Source organism: Anser cygnoides, chromosome 25 (assembly GCF_040182565.1).
Source record: "Anser cygnoides isolate HZ-2024a breed goose chromosome 25, Taihu_goose_T2T_genome, whole genome shotgun sequence".
NCBI lineage: Eukaryota > Metazoa > Chordata > Aves > Anseriformes > Anatidae > Anser > Anser cygnoides.
The window spans coordinates 4,852,330-4,878,246 of record NC_089897.1 but is presented as its reverse complement, the minus strand read 5'-3'; the positions used below and the strand labels follow the sequence as shown (position 1 = coordinate 4,878,246).

At 57.1% G+C, this 25,917-nt stretch overlaps 1 protein-coding gene across 2 annotated transcripts in view; it reads right to left on the bottom strand.

The window, feature by feature from the left end:
* The window catches only part of RASSF5 (Ras association domain family member 5), a 29,326-nt gene extending 4,668 nt beyond the window's left edge, over positions 1 to 24,658 (bottom strand). Inside the window, exons 1-3 of one of the 2 annotated variants that reach the window (XM_066982846.1) lie at positions 24,325 to 24,658; positions 14,852 to 14,964; positions 1,392 to 1,502 (exon numbers count right to left, since the gene is read on the bottom strand). In XM_066982846.1, the coding sequence (XP_066838947.1) occupies positions 1,392 to 1,502; positions 14,852 to 14,964; positions 24,325 to 24,598 (498 nt within the window). In that variant the 5' untranslated portion in view covers positions 24,599 to 24,658. Of the gene's footprint in view, positions 1 to 1,391; positions 1,503 to 10,709; positions 11,142 to 14,851; positions 14,965 to 24,324 lie in introns of those variants that run through there. The other variant, XM_013189719.3, reaches the window with a different exon arrangement.
* Between the last annotated feature and the right edge of the window lie 1,259 nt (positions 24,659 to 25,917).

The following is a 25,917-nucleotide window of genomic DNA, read 5'->3' as shown; positions in this document are numbered from 1 at the left end:
ACTGACCGACGGCCGTGAGGTACCTGACGGGCAGCCATGAGGTACCACGGGGCCTTGCAGGCCAGGCCGAGCTCACCTCCTCCTTCCCCGCCACCACTCTGAGGAGCTTTCTGCTCTGCTGAGCTTCAGCCCGCAGGGCGGCTGCTGGGCTTTCTGCTGCTCAGCACTCCGATGGGTTTGAGGGTTTTTTTAGCAATCGTGTAAAAAGTAAGTAGTAATTTAGGGTTAGTCACCGCCGACTTCCTCCTGTTCCTTCCACTCCACGGTGACTCATCTCCTCCCATGTTTGAGCTATCTTCTCGTATTTAAAATCAACGCTGCTACAAGTTAGTAATGGAAACCTTTATATGCCACTTGCAGTTGCACTTCAAGGAGGATTTGAAACCTCTGGGAAGGGCTCTACCTCCTCATGTTCGATGGGATCTCTCAAGTTCCCTCCCTGCCTGTCTGCTGTCACTTTGCGGTGCTGGGCAGTACAAAACCGAGTGATCCATGCCAGGAGCCGGGAGCCTCTGCTCCCACCAAAGGGGCTGCCGGCATGCATCGAGTCCCAGAACTGCACTTGTACCAAGCTTCAAGTACCTCAAGAATAAGCATTTGGGTCCCAAATTACTCCTGTAAATTACGAGGGGTAAAAAATCACCAGGCGAGACATTCCAGCAGAGCTTACTGTGCAGCTTTCACAAAGAAAACTGTTCTGAGATTTACTATTTTAAATGAACTTTTATTTTCAGATGTTAGCAAGCATCAGGAAGTTATGTAGCTGCCGTTCTTAGAAATTCTAGAATTTATTTTGTGCTTTATGAAGCTTTCCCCCCCAACTCTGTAAGATCACCTGAAGCTTGTGCCTTGGTGGTACTCCAGTCTGTAAACCAGACCGCCTCCTTTCCTCCTCGCTACATCTCATCCAGGCTTTACTTACAGGTGGTGATAAACAAGCTCGCAATCAAAGCTTCAAAATACAATGCAACCACTGTGGTTCTTAGATCTCTGCTTAAAGAAGCATGGCGGCGGCAGACGAGAAAAGAATCTGTTTCTAGGAAGGCTGCGTGCTTCTAAATTCACTTTGCGACAGCTGCTGAACTGCAGCCCTGCAGCCGGAGTTTTACCATGACTCATCCCCGCCCTCCTCAATTCGCAGCAAGTCAATGGCAGCACATGTTGGCCAGAGATTACTGGGTGAATTTCCCCAGCTGAGACAGGACAGGAGAGTCAAAAAAAAAAAAAAAAAAAAAAAAAGCAACCCAAGCAGCACAAAGCAGGAGAAAACACAGGTCAGGTGAGGAAGACACGAACAGCTCTACAGCCACGAGCCCTCTGGCCTTGGAGACTGCCCCGAGAAATCAGCACTGGTCTTTCTGCATGCAGCCCAAACAGAGAGCAATACGTACCAGCTTCATCAACAAGCAGTTTGTGACTTTTGCATTGTATTTTTCAATTTTCTTCTTGATCTCCTCGACGGTTGGAGGCTCGGGTTTTTCTTCTACTGTTTTCGTTACATTCTGAAAGGAGAGGAGACGGGCTTTAGCTGGTTGGTATACGGGATAACGCCGCATCTGTTCGGCTCCTCTCTTGCTTGGGAAATGCACGAACAAAGATGCCACACAGTTCCTGAGCTCATGCGAGCACAGGTGGAGATGGTCCCTATGGCCAAGAGGGTGAATGTGATACAGGGATGCAAACGTCCCTGCCCCAAACCACTCCTCTACAGGAGCACCCACCAGCTGTGTCTGTCTGTCTAACAGTAGCCATTTCTACAGACCTGCAGAGGCTTTGCTGGTGGAGAGCCTCGCTACTAATTTCTCTTGTAGTGCCAAAGCATGAAAGGCTGGTCTTGTAAGGGTCAGGCAGTGATTGTAGCAGAAGCACAGAGCTCCTGGTGAGCCCAGACCCAGCACACAGCTCCTGCAGAGCTGCAGCAGCACAAAACATCACATCCCTGCTCCCTGAAGGGCCCAGCCCTGACCAGGAGTTACTGACTGGTAAAAGCTGGATCTGACTGATAGACACTGTCCCAGGCAGCTCTGTGCTCCCCCACACTGAGCTGCAGAAAGATGAATAAATGTTTTGGAAGTAATAACCGTGGTTCCCCATCTCCTGGGGGGAAGCCTTACTGCTGCTGCTACACAGAGGAGGAAATGGAGGCACGGGGCAGTAACGACATCCCAGTACAAAGCAGGGCGCAGCAGGGTGAAGAATTCAGCTTCTAAAAGCAGCTTTCATAAAAAGCCACCCGCACCTGCCGAGCATTTCTTTGCTTCTTGCGATGCAGCTGAAAATCACATCCTATTTATAGCATTCCCCCGCGCTGCCGACCCGAGCCGGGCAGCCCCGTAGCAGCCTGCAGTGTTCCAGGAACGAGCTTTCAGCAGGCTCACCCAGGCAGAACCTGAAGTTAAATCTCTGCTGGATTACTCCTCCAAGCGATGTGCTGCTATTGTCCAAAGCTTTGGAAATTACAGCTCAAAGCAAAAATAAATAAATAAATAAATAAAATAAAATTCACATCAGCAGCAAGCCAGCAGCATGACTAATAAATTGCCCACCCCGAACCCAATCACCACGGCCCAGCCCGTGTCAGAAGCCGTTCCGCATCTGCCCGCGTGTGGGCTCGCCTACAGGATGACGGCTGCTGCTCACCAAGGGTTTGTTGGGGGAGTTTCCTTTAGGAAGCAAAGTGACAGATTTGGCACGTTGGTGGGGTTAGCCTGCAGGTTGTGCGGGGAAATGTCACCAAGAGTAACAGAAGCACACAGCCCTGCCGTGGAGAGGCAGCTCTCAGCCCCCGAGATGCAGCCCAGCGCTTGGAGCGTTTAAGCAGAAGGGTCGCGGATGGGTTTGGAGAAGCTGCCACGAGAGAGCCTGGTTCTGACAGCCCCGTGGGTGCCCAGGGCCCCCAGGCTCTGCCGCAGAGTTTGCACGGCTGCAGGTGGCTTCCCGCAGCGACAGCGTTTGTAGCAGCCTCCAGCGAGAGCCCGAGCGCTGCTCCCACCTTCCATATGCCAAAGCACCGCAGCACCAGCTGTAAAGGCCCACGAGCCCCCTGAAAATGAAATGTCAGGACAAAATCCCACACGTGGAGCTGGGTGAGACAGTGCCTGTGCGTGCCTGGCTCTGCTGAGGGAGCACAAGAGCTGATGACTGTCCCGAAATCCCACCAGGAGGCCGGCAAGGAGGCGGCCGCACATCCAGGCAGGGCCTTTGCCTGCTCCCACCCCAAGCTGCGGAGTCTTCTGAGGCTCCAGGGCCATATCCAGCTGCTGGTGCTGTGCCTGCACCACAAACCAGGGGCAAGAAGGGGACGGAAACCCAGGGCACGAGGCTGAAGCGACGGAGCTGCGGTAACATCCTCGGCACACGGGGTTTCTGCGGTCACCTACCTGCATCCCACCCCCAGGTACTGTGATTACAAGCCCAAAGCAGCAACACAAAGATGGAAGCCAGGACTCGCGTGACCCTGGAGTGAACTCAGGTCCACAAGTGGGCTAAGAAAAATCTATTAGACAAAATGAAACTCGTGGAGCTAAACGAAGCCAGGAATTCCCCAGCCGTGCAGGGAAGCCCAGAGGTGCCTGCGGGTCTCCCTGGGGGAAATAACCTGCTGCAAGGGCAGGACTGAGTGGTCACAGAGCTCCTGCCTCAGGATCCGCACCAGGCTGGGTGTCCCCGCTGCTCGAGGTCCCTGCAAGCACAGCCCTTAGCATCCCAGGTCCGCACCGGCTGCGAACAAGCCCGCGTGTGTCCTGGAACACGCTCAGGGGCCGTATTTCACACCGCAAAGCTCTGCTGCCTCTCCATAAAACACCGCCTTCCCCAGAGACAGGCTATGAATACATCTCAGCCCATGCAGCCTGGAACCGCGAGCAGCAATCCCATATTTTGTGTGGGCTTCCTCAGAAGTTAATGTTAACGGAGAGCAGAAAGCGTGAAGGGACGTGCTAGCGAGGCTGGAAAGGCTCAAAACGAGGACTGTAACCTCCAAGGGGGAAAAAAAAGAGGGGGGAAAAAAAGCAATTTGGGAGCAGAGCCCCGCTCCTCCTGGCAGCCCCACTTCCCGGGATTTGGGGCTTTTCCTCCCAGACGCGGACACGGAGGGAGGCAGCGACCACAGGGCTGCAGCCTGCCACACAAGCACACTGCACGTAAGCCAGCATCGCCCCGGGCTAGCCGTGGTATTTCTTTCAGGAAGAGAATCGAGCCCAGGACAAATGAAATTTCTGGTCGCAATCTGGCAAGATGGCTCCAGCCTCGGGACTTGGAGAGCCCCGAAGTCATTCAAGCAATTCTCCAAGGCAGATTTCACAATTTCTGCTTGAGGTTGGCAAACAAGAAACCTCAAAACACAGATCTCACAGGTCTGTGGCAGTAACCCAGTGCAAGAACACTAACGTTGTCGTACGCTCTCCTTCTTGTTCACTGCCTAGAAGAGACAAAAGCAGAGCTTTGCTGCAGTAGTTAAGAATCGCACATCAATACCCATTCATCATAAAGGCAATTTCAACTCCCCAATTTATCAAAAGACTCAGGCTTCACTGCAATCTATTGACGGTAAATAAATAGTTGCACACAGGTGTTTTGCTGACATGGGAGTCTATTAAAAAAGAGTAAAGGGTAGAGACTATCCGAAGTGGCATTAGGGAAAAAAATAAAATAACAAAAAAGCTTCCTTTCCAATTAACAGGAGATGTGCGCTCGGAAGCCCTGAGCACGCAGCGAGCCAGCCCCGTGCCAGGAGAGCCCAGGACAGGATCCTTCCGTCTGCAAACAGCCTTGAAGCTGCTCCGGCACAGCTGCGGCCACGCTGCATGCAGAGCACGTGCGTGCTGCACTTCACCCGTGGCACGAACATAACCCGGTGCAGACCAGCATCCCTCCGGACGTGCACAGCAAAAGCAAGCGGATCGGCGGAGTCTGCCTCTGTCACTGCAATCTGCTCCTCTCCATTAGGGCCAGTCCCTCCCCTGACGTGATGTTTCCAGTGGAGGAAATTAAGACGTGCCAGCAATTACGAGCTCTCGAGCAAGGCGCACGTGGATGCCAGCGGTTCCATGGAGGGCACAGCCAGGACCACGGCTGCTCCCCTGGGCTCACAGCAGGCTCAAGGTGGGCACCAACTGCTTTGTGCTCCAGGGAAAGGCATCTTCGTGCCCTGCACCCATCGAGAAGCCGATGAGGAGCCAACCTCCTGCAGCGCTTCAGAGAGAGGCATGAGAACACCCAAGCCCCAGTTAATTTCTCTTCATTTGCTTGTGTTTGAGACAAACCACATCACTCGCAGACCAGGGAGCAGGAAGCCTGGCTCAGGACCACGGTGACGGTGGCTCCGTTCGAGCATCACGTCACATCCACCCTGCAGGTCTCACCAACAACCCCAAAGCCAGACCTGCAGCACGTCCTCCGGCTTCCCTCCCATACAAAACCAGAGCCCAGGAAAGCACACTCAGACAGTAACACTGCCCGTAAGTCGCACACCGCATCTACGGGTTTTGACCAATGCAGGCGTATGTCACAGTGTTCCCAGACCTCGGGGCCAGCCACACGCGAGAGCTCCGAGAGCAGCACCCTCTGCTCTGGGGGCTGCAGCCAAGCCCAGAGCGCAGCCTCCAGTGCCCAGCTGCCTCCCTGCCCAGCCCGACCTGCCCTGGACAGGCTGGCCCCGAAGGGAGGATCACCTCCAGCAAAGCAGATTCCAGTGCTCAGCTGTCACAACTCCAAGGCTTTACAGGATTAGCGTGCCACGGGGTGGTCTTTCTCCTTCCACGCACAATTGTAATTGAAAAAGAAAAAGGTTCTAATGGCTACGTTACGTTCTCTTAGGGTCACTCACGTTCTAAGTCATCGCACAGCTGGTATAGAATTAAATTTGCTCTTGGTAAGCTCCCAGTGCCAGGGGGTTTAACCATTCCCACCGCAGCACGGCGCCAGTTGCGCAGAGCCACCAGCCCCGTGCAGCGCTGCCCTGCTGGGCCACAGCTCAGAGATGCCCCTGAGGAAGGGCACGGGACTCCCGAGCCCCTCGTCCCCTCACACCTCAGCTGTAGAAACCAACCCAGAAGCTACCTCTTCCACTGTATTAGCATTTAAGCGGGCTTGAAAAGCAGCTAGGCCGATTCTTTTGCAACTGCTGTGATTTTAGAAGGAAGGCTGCAGCGCGTTATGAAAGTCAGCTGGAGGAACGCTGCAACAAAACAGCACGGTGCTGGAAAAAAAAGAAGTCTTCGTGCTTCACCCCACCGACAGCACAGGAGCGACCCTACAACAGCCCTGCCAGCTCGCCCTGCTCCTGCGCACCCGAGGCAAAGGCTGCAGCAGTCCCCGGGGAGGGCGCTCATGGCTGTGAGCTGCCTGGGCTCCAGCCCGGCAAGGTGGGAGCAAGGCTTTGCCCTTGGCCCCTTGGGCTCCCCTGGGGGACACGGTGACCATGCGGTGGGACAGACACGGCCTGGAAGGAGTGCTGCTCCTTCCACCGAGCAGTTCATGAATCTACCCAGACCTCTGGTTTTGCAGAGTTTCTGCTGCAGAATATGCAATTCTGGCTGGAGGGAGAAAAACAGAAGCTAGTAACCATCAACCGTTGCCACATTTCCTGTTGTACCGGGACAGGATGAAACAAGCTGAGAACAAAACAACCGCTCCGTAACAACCCCGGTGGGTGCTGCTGAGCCTGCGGCGTCCAGGACAGAGCCACGCTGGCCACCCGGGGATGAAGTGGCACAAAATACCTCGCACCCAGCTGTGGTGCACCAAGATGCAGGCACCCAGGGGATGCACAGGACCGAGCCCAGGGCACCCGCAGCAGTGCAGAGATGAGCCCACATCCTCCTCCTGCCATCACAGCCTGCTGCAAACACGCTCCCCCTCTACAACTAGCATTATTCCTCAATTGTAAGAAATAATAGCTATTATAAGACAGGGCTGGAGCCTCAGCTGGGGCTGACGCCCAGCAGGAGACGGGCTGCCCAGGCCAGGAGCCCTGGGAAGGGCGAGTCGGCCACACCAGGCTCCCCTCCACAATCCTGCGCTTGTCTAATGAGCTGTGAGCTCGTGACAGACTGCTGCCAGGAGTTAAAAACCCTCGGGCCATTGTGAGTGTGGTGACGTGCTCTCAGAAGAGGGATTCTAAGCCAAGAAAGACGACTACGAAGCCTTGGTGACCTTGAGTTACCGGTTTGCAAGGATGCCGGGAGAGAGATGCTCCACTTCCAGCTGAAGAGCATCACTCCTGCCGCCACCCCTCGCTGCCACAAAGCAGCCTCGTGGGCACTGTCCCTGCCCTCTCGCTCCCCATTAATTTCTCCTCACCAGCTAATCAGTTAATGAATTGAAGAGCAGAAGTGCGGAGATGGATTTGGCCCGTGTTCTTGGCAACATCCACCCTAACTGGAGGCAGGAGAGGCCAAGTCTTCCCTCTGTGTGCTCGGGCACGGCTCCATCCCCATTTAAATCAGTGCTGCAACAATTTGTGCTCCCCAAAACACAGCCCGAGCTCTCAGCGGGGAGCTGCAATACCTCTGCCCCTCCACACCCTGGTCACTGCAGCCCCCAGTGCCTCCCCCTGCACCCTGCAGCGGACACAGACCGCAGGTTTCACTGCCTGTGCCAAGTTCAAGCAACGCTGCTGTTTCCTGTGGGGCTCAAAGGAAGAGGCAGAAGATGCAGGAGCAGCGCATCTCTAGAGAAGAGGAAAAGGCTCACTGCTGTGTTTCAGAGGTTAGAAGCGAGCGACGGGCTCGGTGTGTTGATTGCCATTGAGATTTTTTTAAGAAACCGCTGTTCTGCCACCTCTCTGCTCGCCAGCGAGCGCCTGATGGGGAACCTGGCTCAGTGGTGTTGGGGCACCCCTGGCATCCCCAGAGACCAGCCCGAGGAGACCCCAGCCCACATCAGGGCAGATCCAAGGGACCCGCTGGGTCTCAGCAGACCTCCGGGAACCGACCGCAGCCTTGCGGGGCCCAGACCAGCCCTTCCTTCCCGGACAGGAGAGAATCCACAGCCAGGGCACGCTCAGATCTCAACACTTTTAGTTAAACGGGATGCTCCTGCCACCATCAGCTCATGTCTGCCTGGTGCAAGCATCCCACACAGGAGGGACAAGAGGGGTGGGCTGCCCAGAGCCACCAAGGATGGGAAGAAGCACTGCTCATCCCACGGCCCCGCTCCACCACCAGCGCGAGGGCTGCCGGCAGCAGTGCACAGGCAGCTAGAGCTGCTGCTTCCATTACGCGGAGGAGCTTCACCTCTCCTCCCCCCATCGGTCTCTTTTCAGAAGGCTTTACTGCAGATTATATTTTTTTCCTCCAAAATTTGTAGTAGTCCTAGCGCAGCAGTGATTTGGCATCCTTGCCGTCTTGTGTTTTCTCATCTTGGGCAAACTTGCCCCTTTCCCTCTGTAAACTGTTGATGCAGGACCCGAGCAGGGCTCTTGCAGAGCGTTGAGCAATTGTGCTTCAGGCAGCAGCCACTGAAACCGCTCAGCCGAGGAGGCAGGAAAATGCCAAGCAATAGATCTCCAGGGATGAAGTCACACTTGGAGATCCAAAATGGTTGTTTGCTAATGAAGAGTGATTGCACCGGTGGTTCTGAAAATTAAAAGGAATTACAAAATTCCTAGAAAGAGGCTTTGCAGACTAATCCCGTTATTTGAACCAAGAAAATCATTTCTCTAATCACAGTGATCAAATTCCATTTTTTATCCTGTTTAATGGCAGGAGACCTGTCTGCCCCCTCCTGCCCCACATATAACATTTCCTCTCCAGAGTCTTCTGAGTCTTTCCCATCCTGCACCCCTAAGTTACCCGTGTTTAGCTAAGTCCTGCCCAGTGCAGGGCTCTGCGGGCACACTGCACATCCTGGGCTTGGGAACGATTCCCAGGCATCTAAGGACGGACGTTGCCATTCCCAAAGGCACCCAGCAGGGCAATCAAGTTTGGGTCCAGAGGACGTCTGCTGCAGGTGGCCACAAGCAGGTACCGTACTGGTGGCTGAAATGCGATGCTGCTGTTCCTGCACTGACTGCGGCCATGGAAACGGTCCACATTCAGTAAAATTGCTCAAGAAAAGCAAGATGCCAATTAAGAGTGAGGGGACAGAGCGATGCAAGACCCCTGGGAGATGTCCACCTGTGCTTGGGCCTGCATCCAGCATGACCTCTCGGAGCCCGCTCCTGCGCCTCCCACCCCCAGCAAGCCAGAAACCCCCAAAACCTTCCTCTACCAACACCCGAGGACGCTTTCCACCCCCCAGCCGGAGAAATGCTTGGGACCCTCCTCCTCACGCAGCCCCATTGCGCAACATTTGCTTGAGCAGCAAATTGTGTGTGTTTTTCATGCACAGGAACCATTTCCTCCCCGTAACACCAAAGCCCCAGCAGGCTCCATCTTCTCCAGCGGCCCACGCCAGCCGCATCCAGCCAAGCAGCTCAGCAAGAAGGCACCACAGATCCCCAGCACCCCTCCGAGGGAGATGTCCTGAGCCCAGGCAGGGTGGTGCTGGAGGAGCTGCAGTGCCCAGGCTCGATAAGAGCAGCGTTAACCAGCGCTGGGTGCAGCCCATCTCATAACAACATCACAATCTTTTACATCTCCTACACAAATGAATCATCAAATGACATTTAAAACCCAGCAGTACGTGTCGGTTAATCATAGCGAGAGGGAGCTGGTGGCTGAGACGGAATATCCCACGTTAAACCCAAGGGAAGATTTCTTCAAAGTGAAAAATAAAATTCCCAGCTGATTGAAACCCAGCCCCAGGCCGAGAGCCTCGCAGGGATAACGGCCCGGGTCGCAGCCCTGGCCCCACGCCGCAGAAAGGCGAAACCCGCAGCACCTGCTGAGGGCTGGAACTTCGCAGCCTCAGCCAGGCAAATATAGCAGAGCCCAGACAGGAGCATTTCAGCACTGATGATTTAGGGGGGTCTGTGTGTCCCCGAGCTCTCCCGGAGCCCTCTGGACACCCCCCCGGTGCTGCTCCCCACCAGATCTCATCTCGCAGCCCTTCAGGGTGCTTTTCCTGAGCAAAACCCCCACTTCCGCAGCGGCTTCTCTCTCCTTCTCCTTTTATGCTCAGTTCTGGTCGGGGCAAAGTTTACGATGGGGATGTTTCTTTTTAAACAAACACTGAAACACGAAGCAGCTTTGCGCATTTTCTGCGTTACTGATATTACAAAAATCTTGTCCTGGGGCCACACGCTGCCCAGCCAAGCACCCTCTCCATCTCCAAGGCAGGGACACGCACTCGCACACCCAGGAAAGGACCACATTCACCCCCGTGTTAACAAGTTTGCAGACAGATTTGGTCCTGGAACTTCCCCATCTCACTGCCCACCCGACAGGTACAATACGCGCAGACGGCGGGTATTTTGTGGGGCCAAATCGTGGGTTTCTGTCCAGGACACTGACCCACGGACAGCAGCTGCCAGCTCGCAGGGCTGCTGCCTGCCCCCATAAAGCTGAAAATCCCATTTGGAGTCGGCTCCTCCTCCGTGGACCCTCTGGGAAGGGGGTGAGCTGGTATGCAAGAGATGGCTGCGAAATCCTGCAGCAGAGCAAACCCCCCCAGCGAGGCAGTGAGCCTGCAGGAGGCAGGTAGAGCCCCTCAGACCACGCTGCTCCTGACCCCACAGCAAGCGAATTCTGGCAGCACCTGCAGACCGACGCGCACGACCACCGACATCCACCTCCCGCCCCGCGCAGCGGCTTTCAAGCTGTTACCTTGGCAGGGACCTTGCACGGCGTGCTCCGGAAGAAAGAGGTTTTTGCTGTGAAAAAGCAATCCTCGAGGTCTTCATCCAAGCTGCAGTACCCGCTGCTCATGCTGCCGCCGATGGTCATCGAAGGCGAGCAGAGGCGAGAGGCCAAGCGACCACCGGCGGCCCCGCAGCGAGCCGCGCTCACATCCTGGGCTCGCCGGCGCTCATCTGCAACGGCTCCTGCTCATCCTCCGGAGCCGCCGCAGCTATTTCGCTACCAGGCAGCCGCGCCGGGTAACCCTTCCCTCTCCTCCTCCTCCTCCTCCACCCGCCTCCCCGCGCAGCATGGAGGGCAGCGCTGCCGGCTCGCTCCCGCTCTTCGCCCCCGAGCTCGCTCAGTGCCCGCGGGCCGGCCTCTGGGGCACCCCCGCAGCATCGCCTCCCCCTTCCTGCTGCGCGGCCCTGCCGCTTCCTCTTGCGAGATTTCTCACCCTGCACGCAGGGACGAGGTGCTGGGCTCGGCCCCGGGTCCCCCCCAAAGCCTCCCGCGTGCCTGCTGCCCAAAACCACATCGCCGTCGCGGGCTGGCTTCTTGCTCCTTCTGTTAGCGCATCCCCGGGAGCCGCACTGCATCTGCTGGGAAACGAGCCCAGGCTGGACCGAGCCCGAAGGATGCTCGAGGAGCTGTGCGGCCCCAAAAGGTGGTGGGGAAGGGGGGCTGGCGACGACATAGCCCCAAACCCTCCCCAGGGGTGCCGGGAGCCCTGGGCAGTGCAGGAGGCAGCGGGTGCCTCCCTGCTGGTTCTGGGGAGCAGCGATTCCAGCAGAGCCTCCCCCAGCTGGGGCAGGACCAGTTGCCAGCCAGAAAAATGCAACCCAGCTCCTCGAACCCGTTTGCAGGAAGCCCTCACTGCAGAGGGATGAAAACACAGTGAGGGGCTCGGGAAGAGCTCCCCAAACACCAGCAGCATCCCTGCTCCCTGTCGGAAACTCAGCCTGGCCCCTGCTCGGGGCTGCCTCCTCCGTCCTCTGCTCCCCTGGCCTGGAGCAAGGGGACTCCAGCCTGCTTTGTGGCTCTTCTCGAGCTATAAACATTTAGGAACTTCACAGGCAGGGAACACATTTTTCTTCTCCTCCGCAACCCCGTTCCTATGGTTTGTGTGAGTCTCTTCCAACAGGGCCCAATCCAGCACGGGGGCGAAGGAAGCTGCAGCCGACCCCAGCGCACAGCCCCGCGCTCCCCCCTCGCAGCACGCTCACACGCATCCAGTTCCCTCTGCAGCCCTCACAGTCAGGTTAATCCCAGGTGAAACCCCATGAACAGTGCTCGGCAGCAGCCAAAGCAGCATCATAATTATTTCAGAAAGGGAAAGGGAACAAGGCCTGAAGGTACTGTGCCACTGAGTAAATCCATCCCAGGCACACACTTCAAATACTTCATGCAAGACCTGGCCAGCCAGCCCACCCCACCCCAATGAATAAAAAATGACAAGAGGTGCGGAGAAGGGCAGCACAGACCAGAGGTACAACAAGGTTTCCATTCCTGGAGCCAGCCTAGGTCAGGAAAGAAGGAACCGGAGAGAGCACAGACATGATGGAGAGCTGTGAAATCATGGGAGATGTTTACATTAATAACATAGTAAGTTCCAAACCAAAAGGAAGAGCACCCTCCCATGCCATCCATGAACTCATCACCAGGTGCTCTGGCAGGTGGAGGTACAAAGGTTCAGCAGGAAAAGCTCCCAGAGGTTTGGGTGCAGCCCCCAGGAGACCCCAGCGCACGCTTGCAGAAGGCCCTGGAGCAGCCCACCAGGCAAGGCACTGCTGTGCCCAGAGGGCTGCTCTCCTGTTGAGTCCTTCATGTCCCTTTCAAGGCACAATTCCCACCACCAAGAGCTATTTTTACACCACACCAGCGAGCCCAGGGAGCTGGCAGGCAGGAGCCTTGGCTCGAGTTCCCGGCTCGAGTAGCTGCAGTAGGACCATCAGCAAACCACGTCTGTGCAGAGGGGCTGCCCCTCGCCCCGTCAGCTCACAGGGACCCTTCAGCTGCTCTGCAAGGGCTCCCAGACCCTTGCGCAAACCCCATCCATCCACTCCTGAAAACCTCTTCCCCTCCTGACAGGCTGCAGACGGCGTTTCGCACCCTTCCATCCGTATCCCTTAGCTGAAGGACTTGAATTGCTACGAGGCTTTGAGAGCTCTGCACCCCCAAGCCAGCAACATGAATACGAAATGGGATGTCAGCACAAGCCGTGCAGCAGGACGCAACACCTGCATCTCAAAGCAGAAGGCAAGAATCCAAACGGCGTATTTACAAAGCTACTTGTAACACCGCAAAAAAAATCAGCTGTCCTCTTAGCAACGTGCATCCTTCTGCAGTGGCACCAAGCTCCGCAGCTTCACCAGGCTATATTTAGCAGAGCAAGAGGCTTACATCGAGCATGCACGGCACGAGCAGAAAGCGAGCGCTGGGCCCACGAAGGGTGCAGGGGTTGGATCCCCACTGAAGCCTCAGCCCTGGGCATTTTGGGGTGAAAACAGAAGAATGAGCTACAGCAGCAGCCGTGCTGCAGGGGCTGTGCAGGTGGAGCGGTCACAGCTGGCACTGCTGCCCCATGCAAAGCTTCCCCGAGCAGCCTCAGCTTTGCCACTGCAGATCACTGCCTGGGAAGTCGCCACCATTAAAAAAGTAAAATAAAATCTGATTTTGACCCTTTTGTCCAGCGTCAGTCTGCGCTCGAGCCGACCTGCAGAACAAACCAGCGCCCGGGTGCAAACCTCTGAGCAGACCAAGGGCCGCAGCCCTGGTGCTGAGCCCAGCAGAGCTTTCGCCAGCTTCAGCGGAGCCTGGATTTCACCCAGGGAGACTAATCGGGGACCCGAACGTAACGCTGTCTTAAGTACTTTGCTGGATCAAAGCCTGAATTATTAATGCCTGGTACTACACGGCAGCAGTATTTAACTGCGTGATATTAAAGCAGCTATTTCTCCAGTGCTTCTGGTTTGCTTACATTTGTAATGCTATTTACTGACTTCCAACTATGCCACCTCTTAATTGAAGTTTCCTGCGTTTCCAGAAGCCAATCCCCTTTTTTTCCCTTGGTGTATTACGGCACCCTATTAGTCTCTTTCTGAAATACTGACACTATTTCCCCTTCACCTCTCCTTTTTCAAGCAGCAAGAACTACTTGGCCAACAGCAGCACAACAGGAACGTGGCTGTGTACTCCCCCTTATGGGCCTAGGTCGTGCAAACCTGAACATCCACCTCTCTTCCCAAATCCCAGCCATCAGGGTGTCCAAGCCCAAAAGGCGTAAGGGATGCAGGCACTGCTGGTCCCTGGTACACTTCTCAAAAGCGCAAACAAGAACAGATTTATTGCTGTGATTCACCCTCATACCAGACCCCTGGCACCCCAGCAGTGCAGCCTTTCCCGGGACAGGGAATGCCCAGCCGGGGCCCCAGGGCAGGCGTACGTACAGCCTGCAGCTGTAATCAGAGGGATTTTTGCTCCCCAGGCACGTGGGGGGATGACGCCAGGGTCACATCAGTGACAAACTGCTGCAAAGCGTGGGCTCCGTGTTCATTATCAGAGCCATCAATAACCCCGGCTGCCCTCGTCACCCTGAAGAAGAAACACCTCTTCCTAGTTTTTCTAAAAATGAAGCTTTTTTTTTTTTTTTTAAAATGTCGCTGGGGGAAACCCGCTGACATTTGAGGGAGATGTAAACAAACAGCTACGGCTTCACGCCCTTATTCAAATAACTCAGGGAGAGCCCCTCCAGCCCCAGCAGCTCACGGCAGCACCACGCACAGGCGCAGCACAGCATTTACATGCATCCCGCGCCAAAAACAAACAAACCACCTTGTTGATGGTGCTTCCTCCAGATTTTCTTGACACCAGATAAAGCCAGCTGTTGAAGTGGCTGCGTGCTGCTGTGCTGCCGGTTTAGCAGCAGTGGATTATGCGAGCAAAAGCGAGGAGCGCTGCCTGTGTCCGATCCTGTCCCTCCCCGTGCGGATCAGACCCAATTCGGGCAGGTTTTGACCTGCCTGTGACAAAACATCCCCCTGTCAAACCCTTCGGGAGCAAGAAACAGGTCGTAGAGAGATGGGGTTGAGCATCGCAAGGCGACCGCCACCACGGGGACCCCGGCGTACCTGGCTGCAGGGAGGCACGAGGGTGCTCTCGGGCGAGAGCTGGCCGGGGCCGGGCCGGCGGCAGTCCAGCTGGATGAGGCTGCGGCACTGCGGGTGGCACGTGTACCTGCAGTCTGCAGAGAGAGGAGAACACAGTGAGCACCCGCTCCCCGCTGGGGGGGAGCCCGGGAGCCCTAAGGCAGGGTCTCCGAGCTGCAGACGGGGGCAAGCAGCAGCAAAGCCCAGCTGTAAAGACCGCTCCCGCGCCCTCTCCCCAGGGAACCTCGCGTTAGGACGCTCTGGCACGGGCAATGCTCCCGCCTCGTGTCCTGCCGCCTTTCCCCGACCCGCTGGAGCACCAACATACCAGACACGGGATGTGCCCGAGCCCCACCAGACCCACACGGCCTCATGCCCCTTCCCTGCTGAGCTTCTGAGGAACGCCACAGCGCCAGCAGCAAAGCTTGGCCACGAGAGAAAGGACGCTTGATTTCCTTTTCATGAGGAAAAGGACGCTTAATTCTCCAGCGTCAAGGGGCAAACCACCCCGGTATCAGACAGAAGTCAGACTATGTCAGGTCACCAGCTGTGAACATTTCAAAGGGGGGTTGCAGTGACCGAGGCGTGGATTTACCACCAGAGTGCCCCAAAACCAGGACGCAGGTGGTGGCCGTGACCTACAAGCCCCCGGCAGGCTGCCCTGGGGCAGCCAGGCGTTGGCACAACATGTTTGCTTTGGCTGCTGCCCCGTCCTGCTGCGGGCCATTAACTAGCTCCAGGCAGGGATTCCACGGAGAGCCCTGGGATCGCCTCCTGGGGCACGCACCTTGCTCTGCCTTGGGCACGGCCAGCACCTCCTGTCCGACATGGCAGCAGTCACCCCCCCCCCATCCCCCCCAGGGTTTTTCCCCCAAAAGCCACACTCCTCCGTTCTCCCCTGAGAGCAGCCACCAGCCTCCTTCTGCTTTAACAGCCCTTCCAACCCGTTTAATGTTTAACTGCCCTACAAATGCCATTAAAGCAACTTTTTACACCATCCAAAATTCCAGTGCGGTCACTGACCTGAAAAATAAAATAAAAAAATCCCCCCCAAAGCAAGGCAAAAGAGTTGACGCAGCAGAAGGAGACAGGACTTTGGATGCTCTCGGGTGCACCGAAAGCACGCCTTGCGCTTGCTGCTGCAGTGCAGCAAACCCACGCAGCGACACCACCGCGGCCGAGCAGGATCCTTCCTGCCCCTGCTGCCCCCAGCGCATGCGCGACACGAGCCCAGCAGCACGGCGTCCCCACAGGCCTCGGAGCCCCCACGGCAGCCAGCAGCTCGTTGCAAAGCAGCCCGGGCTCCCCCCGCCCCTCCTGCTGCCTCTGCAGCACTGCGTGGCGGCTCTGTGCCGTTTTTTGCTATTTATTTATTTTTGCACTGCTCTGAGTCGCTTGGAAATCTATAGATATTTCACCAATGCCAGTAGGGTCCTTTGATATCTCCATGGAAATCGGCTGGCGCTCGAGCAAGACGGGCTCGGGGCAGCTCGCGGCCCTGGGGTGGAGGAAAGCCGGGGCTCCTGCAGCACGGGGACAGGAGGAGCCGTGTCTCGCGGGGAGCAGGGCACTGCTGGGGCCCCGTGGGGACAGGAGACCCCCCTGGTGCTCTCCCAAAAGAGCCAGCACAGCTTGAAGCATGAGATTCCTTTACTGCTGTGAATTTCACATCATCACGCACCTTCCAGAGCAGACCTGGAGCGGGGGATATGCCTCGAAGCTCCCGGCAAAGGACTCGCACATGCACGTCTGAGCCCCTCCAAAAACCAGTAACGTTGACACCAGAACAGGAGTCCCCTCTGCAGGAAAACCCACATTTTCCTGTATTCTACTTATTTTTCCCTCCCTTTGGCTTTCAAGTCATTGCTTTTGAATGTCTCAGGTTTGCAGGAAAGCAAAGCAATGTCCCACCTTTGCTCCAGCAACAGGGATTCCTGCTCAGCCCCACGAACGCTCCCACGCGGGAATGCCCAAGAACAGAGCTGGTGCCTGGGGGCAGAGCATCGCCTCCAGGGGAGGCAGGGGAATCGTTTCTCATTCATCTGGCACCAGCTGTCTGTCATTCTCCTCTTCCAAGTCAGTTGTCTCAAGTAAGCCTGGGGGAAAGCAGGGAGCCTTGCCTTTTTTTTTTAATTGGAGATAAGCTGAGCAGTTACATGGTAATTTAATGCATGACCTTCTGAGCAACTGAACCAGGGGACATTCACCAAGTCTCTGCTGGAGGTGCCAACCTGAGGGGGCTTCAGGTGCAGCCCCCCCTGAGCACCCGGCGCCAGCAGAGCAGGGCTCTGGGTCCCTGCGTGAGGCCACCAAGGGCTGTGCTGCTCTCCTTACCCCTGACCAGGAAAAAAAAAAAAAAATTAACCATTCCCTGCTGCCTATTTTATCCAGGATTTTCAGATTTAGACAGCTTGCCCCGACCACAGCCCATGGGGCAGGAAGGCTGCAGCACCTGCACGCGGCGAGGTCCGAAATACGTAATATTGACCACAGAAATCACAGCTCCCGAGCACACCTCCGGATCGGGCCCATTGCGGGCAGGCATTTCTTTGCAGGATTACAGCACGACACCTCCTTAGTCACCAGCACCTATTAGCAGACCTAATCACCCCGTATCTGGCAGGGAGCACTAATTTTAGAAAGCCAGCACAGCTTTAGGAAGCAGCCACGTGACAGGCTTGCCAGGAGCCACCGAAGCAGGATGCCTCCACTTAGGCTTTGAGATAATTTCTATTCCAGTCGAACAAAGCAACACTTGGAAAGGCAGTTTCTTTTTAAAGGGAAAAAAAAAAACAAAAACCCAAAAATGTGATCCCAATATAGAAAAAGAGAAACACACACAAAAAAACAAACTAGTGGCTGAAAAGAATTTCCCTTTATCCACAGATAAAGTTTCTAGGGGAGATAAAGCTGGATGGTGCAAAACAGCCCCATTCATTTAGTCCTAAATATAGCTCTGCAGGCACCCTGCCCGCCCCTGCCCCCCAAATGCCCCAGATGCTGCGGGGCATCCTTCAGCCTAATGCTTCTAAACTGTTTTTTGGCTGAAATCTGCACTTCCAGCAGCGGCGCTGCGGCGCGCGCTAGGCGGAAAAGCGGCGCGATCAGAGAGGACACACCACAAAACAACCCGTGCGATGTTCAAATCAATCTTGAAATTGCAAGAATTATCTCAAAGCTCCAGTTCCTGGTTTGCTGAGGATCCTGCCACTCACGGAAATAAAAAAAAAGCAGAAATCCTCCCAACATCAGCAAACCCACAAAAACGTGGGCAGGGAGATCTTGGCCAGCACGACGGCTGAACGCCATCCGCAGCACACCTGGAGCCTTCCTGTGCTGAGATTTTCTTCCCTTCATCCTCCAGCCCCGAAATCCCTCGGGCAGCTCACGCACGCGCGTTTGGAGCACGCCACGCACGAGGTTTGCCTTCGTGCTCACCCGGAGCCACCCGACGTCACTCGGGGTAACCTCAGCCGAGGCTGCAGGATGTGGCCCTGCGACCTAACGAGAGCTGCGTGTCCCCTCCTGGTGGGCAGGATGGGATCAGGGCACCTCCGCAGCCTCCACCCAGCGCATGCAGGAGAGGTCCTGAGCTCCTGGGAGGCACCGAGCACCTCCCGACACCCCCCGCTGCAGCCACTCAGCCCTGCCTCTGCCCCGTGCCTGCACCCAGCAGTCGAGGGCTGAGCAGGTTTGGGTCTAAATCAGGTTTTTCATTTTTCAAAGCAGGTGGAAACTGAGGGAAGGGTTTCGCCTGTCCAGACCCGACCCTTCTGGTGACAGTAACTTGCCCAGGGGTCCCCTGCACCGCTGCAAGGCCTGGAGCACAAACCAGCTGCCAGGCAGACGATGCTCTTGGGCCAGATTTCCCAGGGAAGCCTCTCTGGGGGCTCCAGGAGCAGGGCCAGCACCTTTCCCACCACGCTCCTTTGTGGCAGGTTCAGGGCAGCCCTGCAGGAACCCCATCACACCTAATTAGCAGCAGAAAGCCATCACGCGGCAGCTACAGACACATCCAGACCCAGCAGCGCACGGTCCCCTACCTTTCAGCAGCAAGACCTCCCTCCTCGGCCGCTGCAGCCCCTCCGACCACGACTTCGACTTGGGAAAACGCCCGAAAATTTTGCGGATTCGCTTCGTTACAAGCCCGAAGCAAGCGGCTGCCTCCGCTTTCCCTCCCGACATCCTTGCGAGAGGCGACCGAGCACTCCCCGGCCAGCACGGGCAGCACGGGAGAGGTGCTGGGCACCGCACGAGCTGCGCCTGCTTCCACGAGAGGCCTTCCTCCCGTGGAGATAACGCATCGACATCGCCCATTTACAGCCCGCTGCTGTTTGACGGATATATATATTTATTTATTTTTTTTAACAAAGAGGCAATGCACAGCTTGGGGCTGGTGCATCTCTGGGCTTGTCCTGCTAGCCATGGAAAACTTTCTATTTCTGGGCCTTTTTGCTTGATAAGATAAAACAACCCAAGGGAGGAGATTAGAGCCGAGAGGGAGCGCAGGACCCAGCCGCACACGGGAGGTCTCGCTCCGATCCCCTCCCTTCCCTTCGCTGCCTTTCCCCTGCAGTTGTCTAAAGCCTCCAACGTTTAATGAAGTGTTAGATTAAAGGAATACACCGAGGTTAACTGTATTTATAATTTTGACTTGAACTCTGCAGATGTGTAGCCAGGTTTTAGACCGATGCCGCTGTTCTTTCACAGCATCCATCGGTTATAACTGCGCTGGGTGTTGAGTGATGGGGTGGGACAGGCACCCCCTAACAGCACGTTTTAAATCCGTCACTTACAGCCTCTCATTTAGAACTGCCTCATCTCTACTCAGAGACCTTCTCACAAACGGGGCAGCTTTCCCAGCATCCTGCGCCACACATTCTTCCTGTTTTACCCCTGGAGTAACACAGATGAAAGTTCCCAAATTTCCCTAAACATCCCACCAAGCAGGCAAGGAGGTAACACAGGGGAATTTCTTGCTCACCCCTCGCTGTCCCAACCCCTTGAGAGCCTCCCCACGGCTACACGCATCCCTTCGTCCCACATCCAGAGCAGCAAGCTCAGCTAACCCCACCGGACCAGGAAAAGACAGGGGGAGAGAAAAGCCCCTGCACTAACCTGTACAACAAGAGCCGGAGCTTTTCCTGGTGTTTCTCTCCATAAATAATTCCCAAGGCATCGGGGCTGGACCGAATGCAGCCGGGACGATGACCCCAGAGACCTGAGCTGCCCCCCAGGAGCCAGGGCAGCTGCTGCAGGGCCCGGGGCAGGCCCCAGCCCCTGCCCACACCTCCGTGTCCCCCGTAAGCGACTGCCCTGCTCCGGGAGGTGCGGGCAGGATGCGCCCCGTGCCCGCCCCCAACCCTGCAGCACCCAGCCAGCACCCACCCCAGCCACCTGCGAGGGCGAGCAGCCTCAGGAATCTGTCCAGGCCAGCTAAATGCAGAGAAACGCAACACGCCGTGGTTCTGTGAGCTGTTAGCGATCATTATTTACAGTGGTGAGAGCAGAGACGTGACAGGGCGTGGGAGGACGTGGAAAACATGGAAAACCCTCGGGTCCTGGAGAGCTACGGGTGCAGAGCCCCACGCCAGCAAAGCTGTGCTCCTTGAGAGTGTCCCCACCTGGCAAAGAGCTCCTTATCTTAAGCAAACACCTACTCAAGAACCTGCAATGTCAGAACTGCAGTTTACCAACTAGAAAGAGAAATGCCGTGCGTTTTGCCGGCTGCCTTCTTGAGGAAAGGGGTCCTGATTCTGCAGTGCTTGGACACCAACTGAACTGCGTGGAGCCATAAGGGGGCTTCAGACCACTGATGCAAACCCAGACACGTGCTGAGGCGCTTTGCTGAGCCAGGTCCACGTTGCAAGATGGATCAAAACCTGACCTCAGACACAGAGACCACCAGGAGCTGGGGGCCCCGACCCCTCCTTGGAGCAGCATTTCACAACCGGCCGTCCCGCAGGGCAGCGCTGGGTGCCTGGGGCGGTTTTCTTATAAAAAGCCCTTTGGCCAACAGCACCCTATTTGGGTAACATCCCGGTCATCAGAGGTACGAGCTCCATCCTGTCGGGCCAGGAGGGCATCGAGCCCCAGCTGCCAGCCGGGCCCTGCTGGGGCCCCCCCAGCTCCCCGCAGACCACGAGAGCAAACACGCAGAGGTGGCTGTGGTCACTCCGAATGCAAGAGGCACGCCCGGCTTAACCCACCTGGGCCAAGGAAACAATTCCACGGGACTTGATAAACACAGCCCAGGAAATATGTGAGCGGTAACTCACACCCTGAGCTGCCCGGAGCGGAGAGGCCACGGCGCAGCCCTGCCAGCACAGACACGAGGCCGGTGAACGCCTGGGGCGAGAGCCCAGTGCACGGCAGATGGTGGAAAAAGGCGAAGGAACGAGCACTGGGATGGGTCTGTCCTCGGGTTTTGCTAACGGCTGCAGTTCCGGGAGCAGGAATTTCACAGTCAGCACCTGCAACACCCGTACAGCAAGGATGGGAGCATCCTGCAGGAAGAACCGGGCCACCTCGGGGTGAGCTGGCATGGAAATGCGGTGAAGTGCTCTCAGGAAAAAAGGCAATTTTGAGGCTGCCCCAACAGATGCTTAGAGCAGAGCCAGGGAAATGGATGGAGGGGACGTGGAGCAGGTGGGGAGGGAGGAGGAGACGCAGCCCCTACCTTTCACAAAAGACCACCAGATGTGATGTAGACACAAATAGGTCAGAACTGCACAAACAAAACCCCGTGCATCCCCAGGCTACAAGTCAAAAGCAAAAAGCAGCAACCCTGCACCAGAAGAAAGAGATTCACCAAGGAAGCAAAGCACGCCCCATCTGCAGCTCTCAGGCATTTGTAAAAGGAGCCACTGCTGGGAGGATGATGAGCTCAGAAGATGTTACGAGCATTTCCACTGAAGTTTCCCTCCTTCCCAGCAATGCTGCTTGGCTGTTTGGGGAATTTTAGAGGCAGAACTACTCCCACAGCCTGGATAATTATCCACAGAACTGAAAAGGGAAATAGTTATTTAAGATTGGTTTCAATATAAGTAGGAAAAAAAGTCCTGCGAGAGAAGTCGCTCAAAACATCTATTTATAGCACTCAGCACCACAAAGTGCAGGGGATTAATATTTTAGATCGGGATTTTCAGAACAACCACCAGGCACCCAGCGCCTCACCTCATGTGCGAGCCCCACAACAGCTTGTGCAGGATGCCTGGTGAAGGACAGGAGCCCGATAACATTTGTTTTGCCTTGAATAAAGCCAGGCTCTTCCTTTCAGCACGTTCATCGCACATTTGCTGGGGTGCAGCGGGCGAGCTCCAGCCCCAGGGAATGCACCGGCCCTTACAGCTCTTCCAGGAAGCAAAGCAGGAAGGGCAGGCAGAAAGCAAAGGTACCACTGGCAAAATGCATCTACATCCCCCCTTTCAAATAATTCAAATAACGCACCACCGAGCAAGCTCACCAGCCCCAGCATACCCCTTTGCTGTGCTGTCTGGGTTCCATTTAATTACCAGCAGCCCGTGCTAAGACCTTAACGCGATGCAGCACGGCCATATGGTGCAGCCACCTCCCCGACTGCCCTTCCTTTCCAAATGGCACCAGGAGGCGTGAGTACGAGCCCTGCTCACACTGCGCCATGCAAATCCCTGCTAGAAACATTTCATCAGTTCCTAACTCCAGGAAAGCCAAGGGTAAGGACCAGAAGGGGCTGAGCGTGGCACTAACTGCCCCAGTGAGGCTGGCATTACAGCACGGGCCAGGCACAGTCCCCCAAATAAGCGAGAAAATAAGCAACGAAGCCTGCTCCAGAGCTGCACAGGGGGCCCAGCTCATTGCTTTGCCCCAAATAACCACCAGCAACCTGCCATCCATGCTGACACCGAGGGCACCCTGGCCCCGCACGCCCCTGATGGGGTATGGATGATGCTGCGTGCACGGACCAAGAGAAGCCTCCAGCCAGCAGCAGACGGACGGAGCAGGCAGCGAGCGCTTCCACCTCGGGCTGCTTCAGCAGCTCCGGCCCCAGCCGTTCCCACACCCACAGCGCCAGAGCAAATTTCCTTATTAATTTCTACTGTCAGCCAGCAACAGAGAAAGGACAAATGGATTCATTACCAAGATTAATTGCACTAGAAATACATCGGCATTCCTCATTTTCCAGTGGTAGCAGCGCTTACCATACAGCAGCAATCAGTGACATTTGCACTATGAAGAAGTGAAAGCTTGACCCAACCAACACAAAAACACTGATTTTTCCTCGGTTACCTGAAGACACACAGCACCTAACCCCAGCTGCTGCTCTAGCCCAGAGTGCTGTTGCCACCACGAGTTTTCCTTGCTCCCGTCCATGCTGATGCAAGTGTGACTAAGCCTGCCCATTTTGCTCCCTGCACTGCTGGTGCTCAGCCTTTGCTGAGACAAACCGGCTCTGAAGGGCTCTTTGCTGCACCAAACCCTTCCCTTTGGGCTGAGCACACAGCTCGGGCAGGAGAAGCCCCCGGACTGAAGCACCCCACTGACACACGCTGGTAGTTCTGGGGTCGGGGCGCTTTCCCTGGAAGAACTTGGCACCAGATGCAGCTTTTTTGGTACTTGTAGTTGATTTATGGCACCTGCGTTCCTTGTGTCTGGAGCAATCTGCTGCCCCCAAGTTATCAGTGAGGGGGGTTACCAAACCTCCTCTGCCCCAGCCCCCTCGCTCCCCCTCCCTGGCACACCGCGGGGCTGCACCAAGGACACGCAGGGCGTGCGTGTGCCCCGTGGCCTGAGAGCAGCCCCAGCCCCAATTGGGCCACCCCATTTGGTGGCGGGGAGCCCCCTCCCACATGAGGGAAGTGGTGACCTCCCCTGCAGGACACAGCACAGAGGTGACACGCGCCGGATGGGCACAGCACGCACCTCAGCTCAGACCCTCGGTGGCACAAGCACCTTAACCTGGGAGTCGGGGCAAAGCAAGGTGCCCGAAAAGCCTTCTATTTCTGGAGGGATTTACGCCCCACCGTAAAGCATTACAGACACGAACCCTTTCCACTAACCGGGGAGATCTGCTGCCCGGGAATAACACCAAGCCCTTCACGGCCCTGGCAATGAGCAGCTAACCCCAGCTTTCCCCGAAAAGCTCCGCTTCCCGCAGCCCTGCACCCGTCACCTTTGGGGGGGTCCCGGGGGGGGGTTGCAGGGGGCCGGGGGGGTGTGGGTGGGAGCGGGCAGGGGAGTGGGGCGGCGAAGTCGGGCAGGCGGAGGGGAGGGCAGGGAGGGATGGAGCCCCTGGGCAGGGGTGCAGGGGGCAACAGGGGGGGCAGCAGGGGCGGGGGGCAGCAGGGTGCGGGGGGCAACGGGAGGGGGGGACAGCAGGGGTGCAGGGGGCAGCAGGGGGGTGGGCAGCAGGGTGCGTTGGGCAGCGGGGGGGGTTCAGCAGGGTTCAGGGGGATGGGGGGGGGGGCAGCACTCACAGTCGCAGCGCAGGGCGCGCTCCCGCACGGCGGCTCCGCACAGGTCGCACCAGCCGCGGCGCAGGGCGCGGGGCACGAAGCGGTGGCCGCGGCCGCGGCCGCTCTCCGGGGGCTCCCCGGGGGCCGGGAAGATGCTGCGCACGTCGGGCAGCAGCCGCGGGACCCCCCCGCGCCGCCGCAACCGCCGCGCCCCCCTCGCCCCGCCGGGGCTCCCCGGCACCCGGCCGCCCCCCGGCTCCGGGGCGCTGGGAGCGGGGCCCGACGGCCGCCGCATGGTGCCGGGAGGGGGGCACGGCCCCAAACGCCCACCCCCCCCCGGCCCCAAAAGCTCGCAAGCCCACGGCCGCGCCACGGGCTCCCGGCACCGGGCAGCGCAGGCGCCTCGGCCCGGCCCCGGGGAGGAGACAGGGCCGGGGGGGGGCGTGGGAGCGGCCGCCGTGGGATTCCCACGGGGAACCCCCCGCCGCGAAGGCCGCCCCCAAAGCCACCCTCCGGACCTCTCCCCGCACCCTTGCTCCCCCCACGGAAAGGGATCCCCCTTCCCCCGGGGGCGGGGGGGTTCTCCCAGCAAGACCCTTCCCCGTGGGACCCCCACCCCCACGCTCTCCCGAGACCCCTCCCCACGGGACGCGGCTCCCCGTGGGCCCGATGCTGGCTGGGGGCAGCGCACAGCACCCCCGGTCCTGGTGCTGCAGCTGGGGCGGGCAGCCCTCAGCACAGAGCTGGTGGGGGCGGCAGCATCCCATCCCCATCCCCATCCCCATCCCCATCCCCATCCCCATCCCCATCCCCATCCCCATCCCCAGGTTTGCCCCCCCAGGAGCAGTAGGAGCATGTCTAAGGTGCTGCTTTATATACGGACACTAAAACCCAGGTGCAGCCACACAGGCTGGTGCAAACCCTCTTCTAGCTCAGACTGAATGCATGGACCCGGCTGCAAGGGCAGCTGGAGCGAGTTCCCTTTCCCCACTGAAATGCCAGCAGGGCTCTGGAGCGCCGCTGAGGGCTGCGAGCCGAAGCAATTATCTCTCCCAGCTGAGGCTTTTGTGGTTGTGGGAGAAGTGAAAGGGAAAATATTATGGCCAATTTCTGGAGTGGATCTGAGCAGGCTCCAGCACTGCGGTGCCAAGGATAGCCGTGTCTGGTTTGCCAAGCCCTCCGGACACCCTGGGCCATGCAGGACACGCATTGCCCAGGCTTTGGGCTAGCTGTCGAACCACCAGTACATCCCTTCTCTGCGGTGCTCATTCGCTTTGGTTTGAAACACGTAGCTGGGGCAGAATCACGCCTGTGCTCCTCTGGTTTGTGTGAGAGCAGCCAGGTGAAGCGACAGCTGCAGTGAGCGCGGTGCTGGGCTGTGTGAGCCCTGGCTTCGGGATGCTGAATGTGGTATCTTCACGAACTCCCAAGGACAAGATGAGCCAAAGATATTTAAGTCCTTTTGGAGGATTTTAGTTTGAAGGATGGATTAAAACACTGGCTCTGAGTTACAAAAGACTAGTGCCATAAGCAGTCACCGGTAAGAGCTTAAAACTAAAGGATTTATACAGCCTACAAAATTCGAGATTTGTTCTGTGTTAAGTAGCATGATTA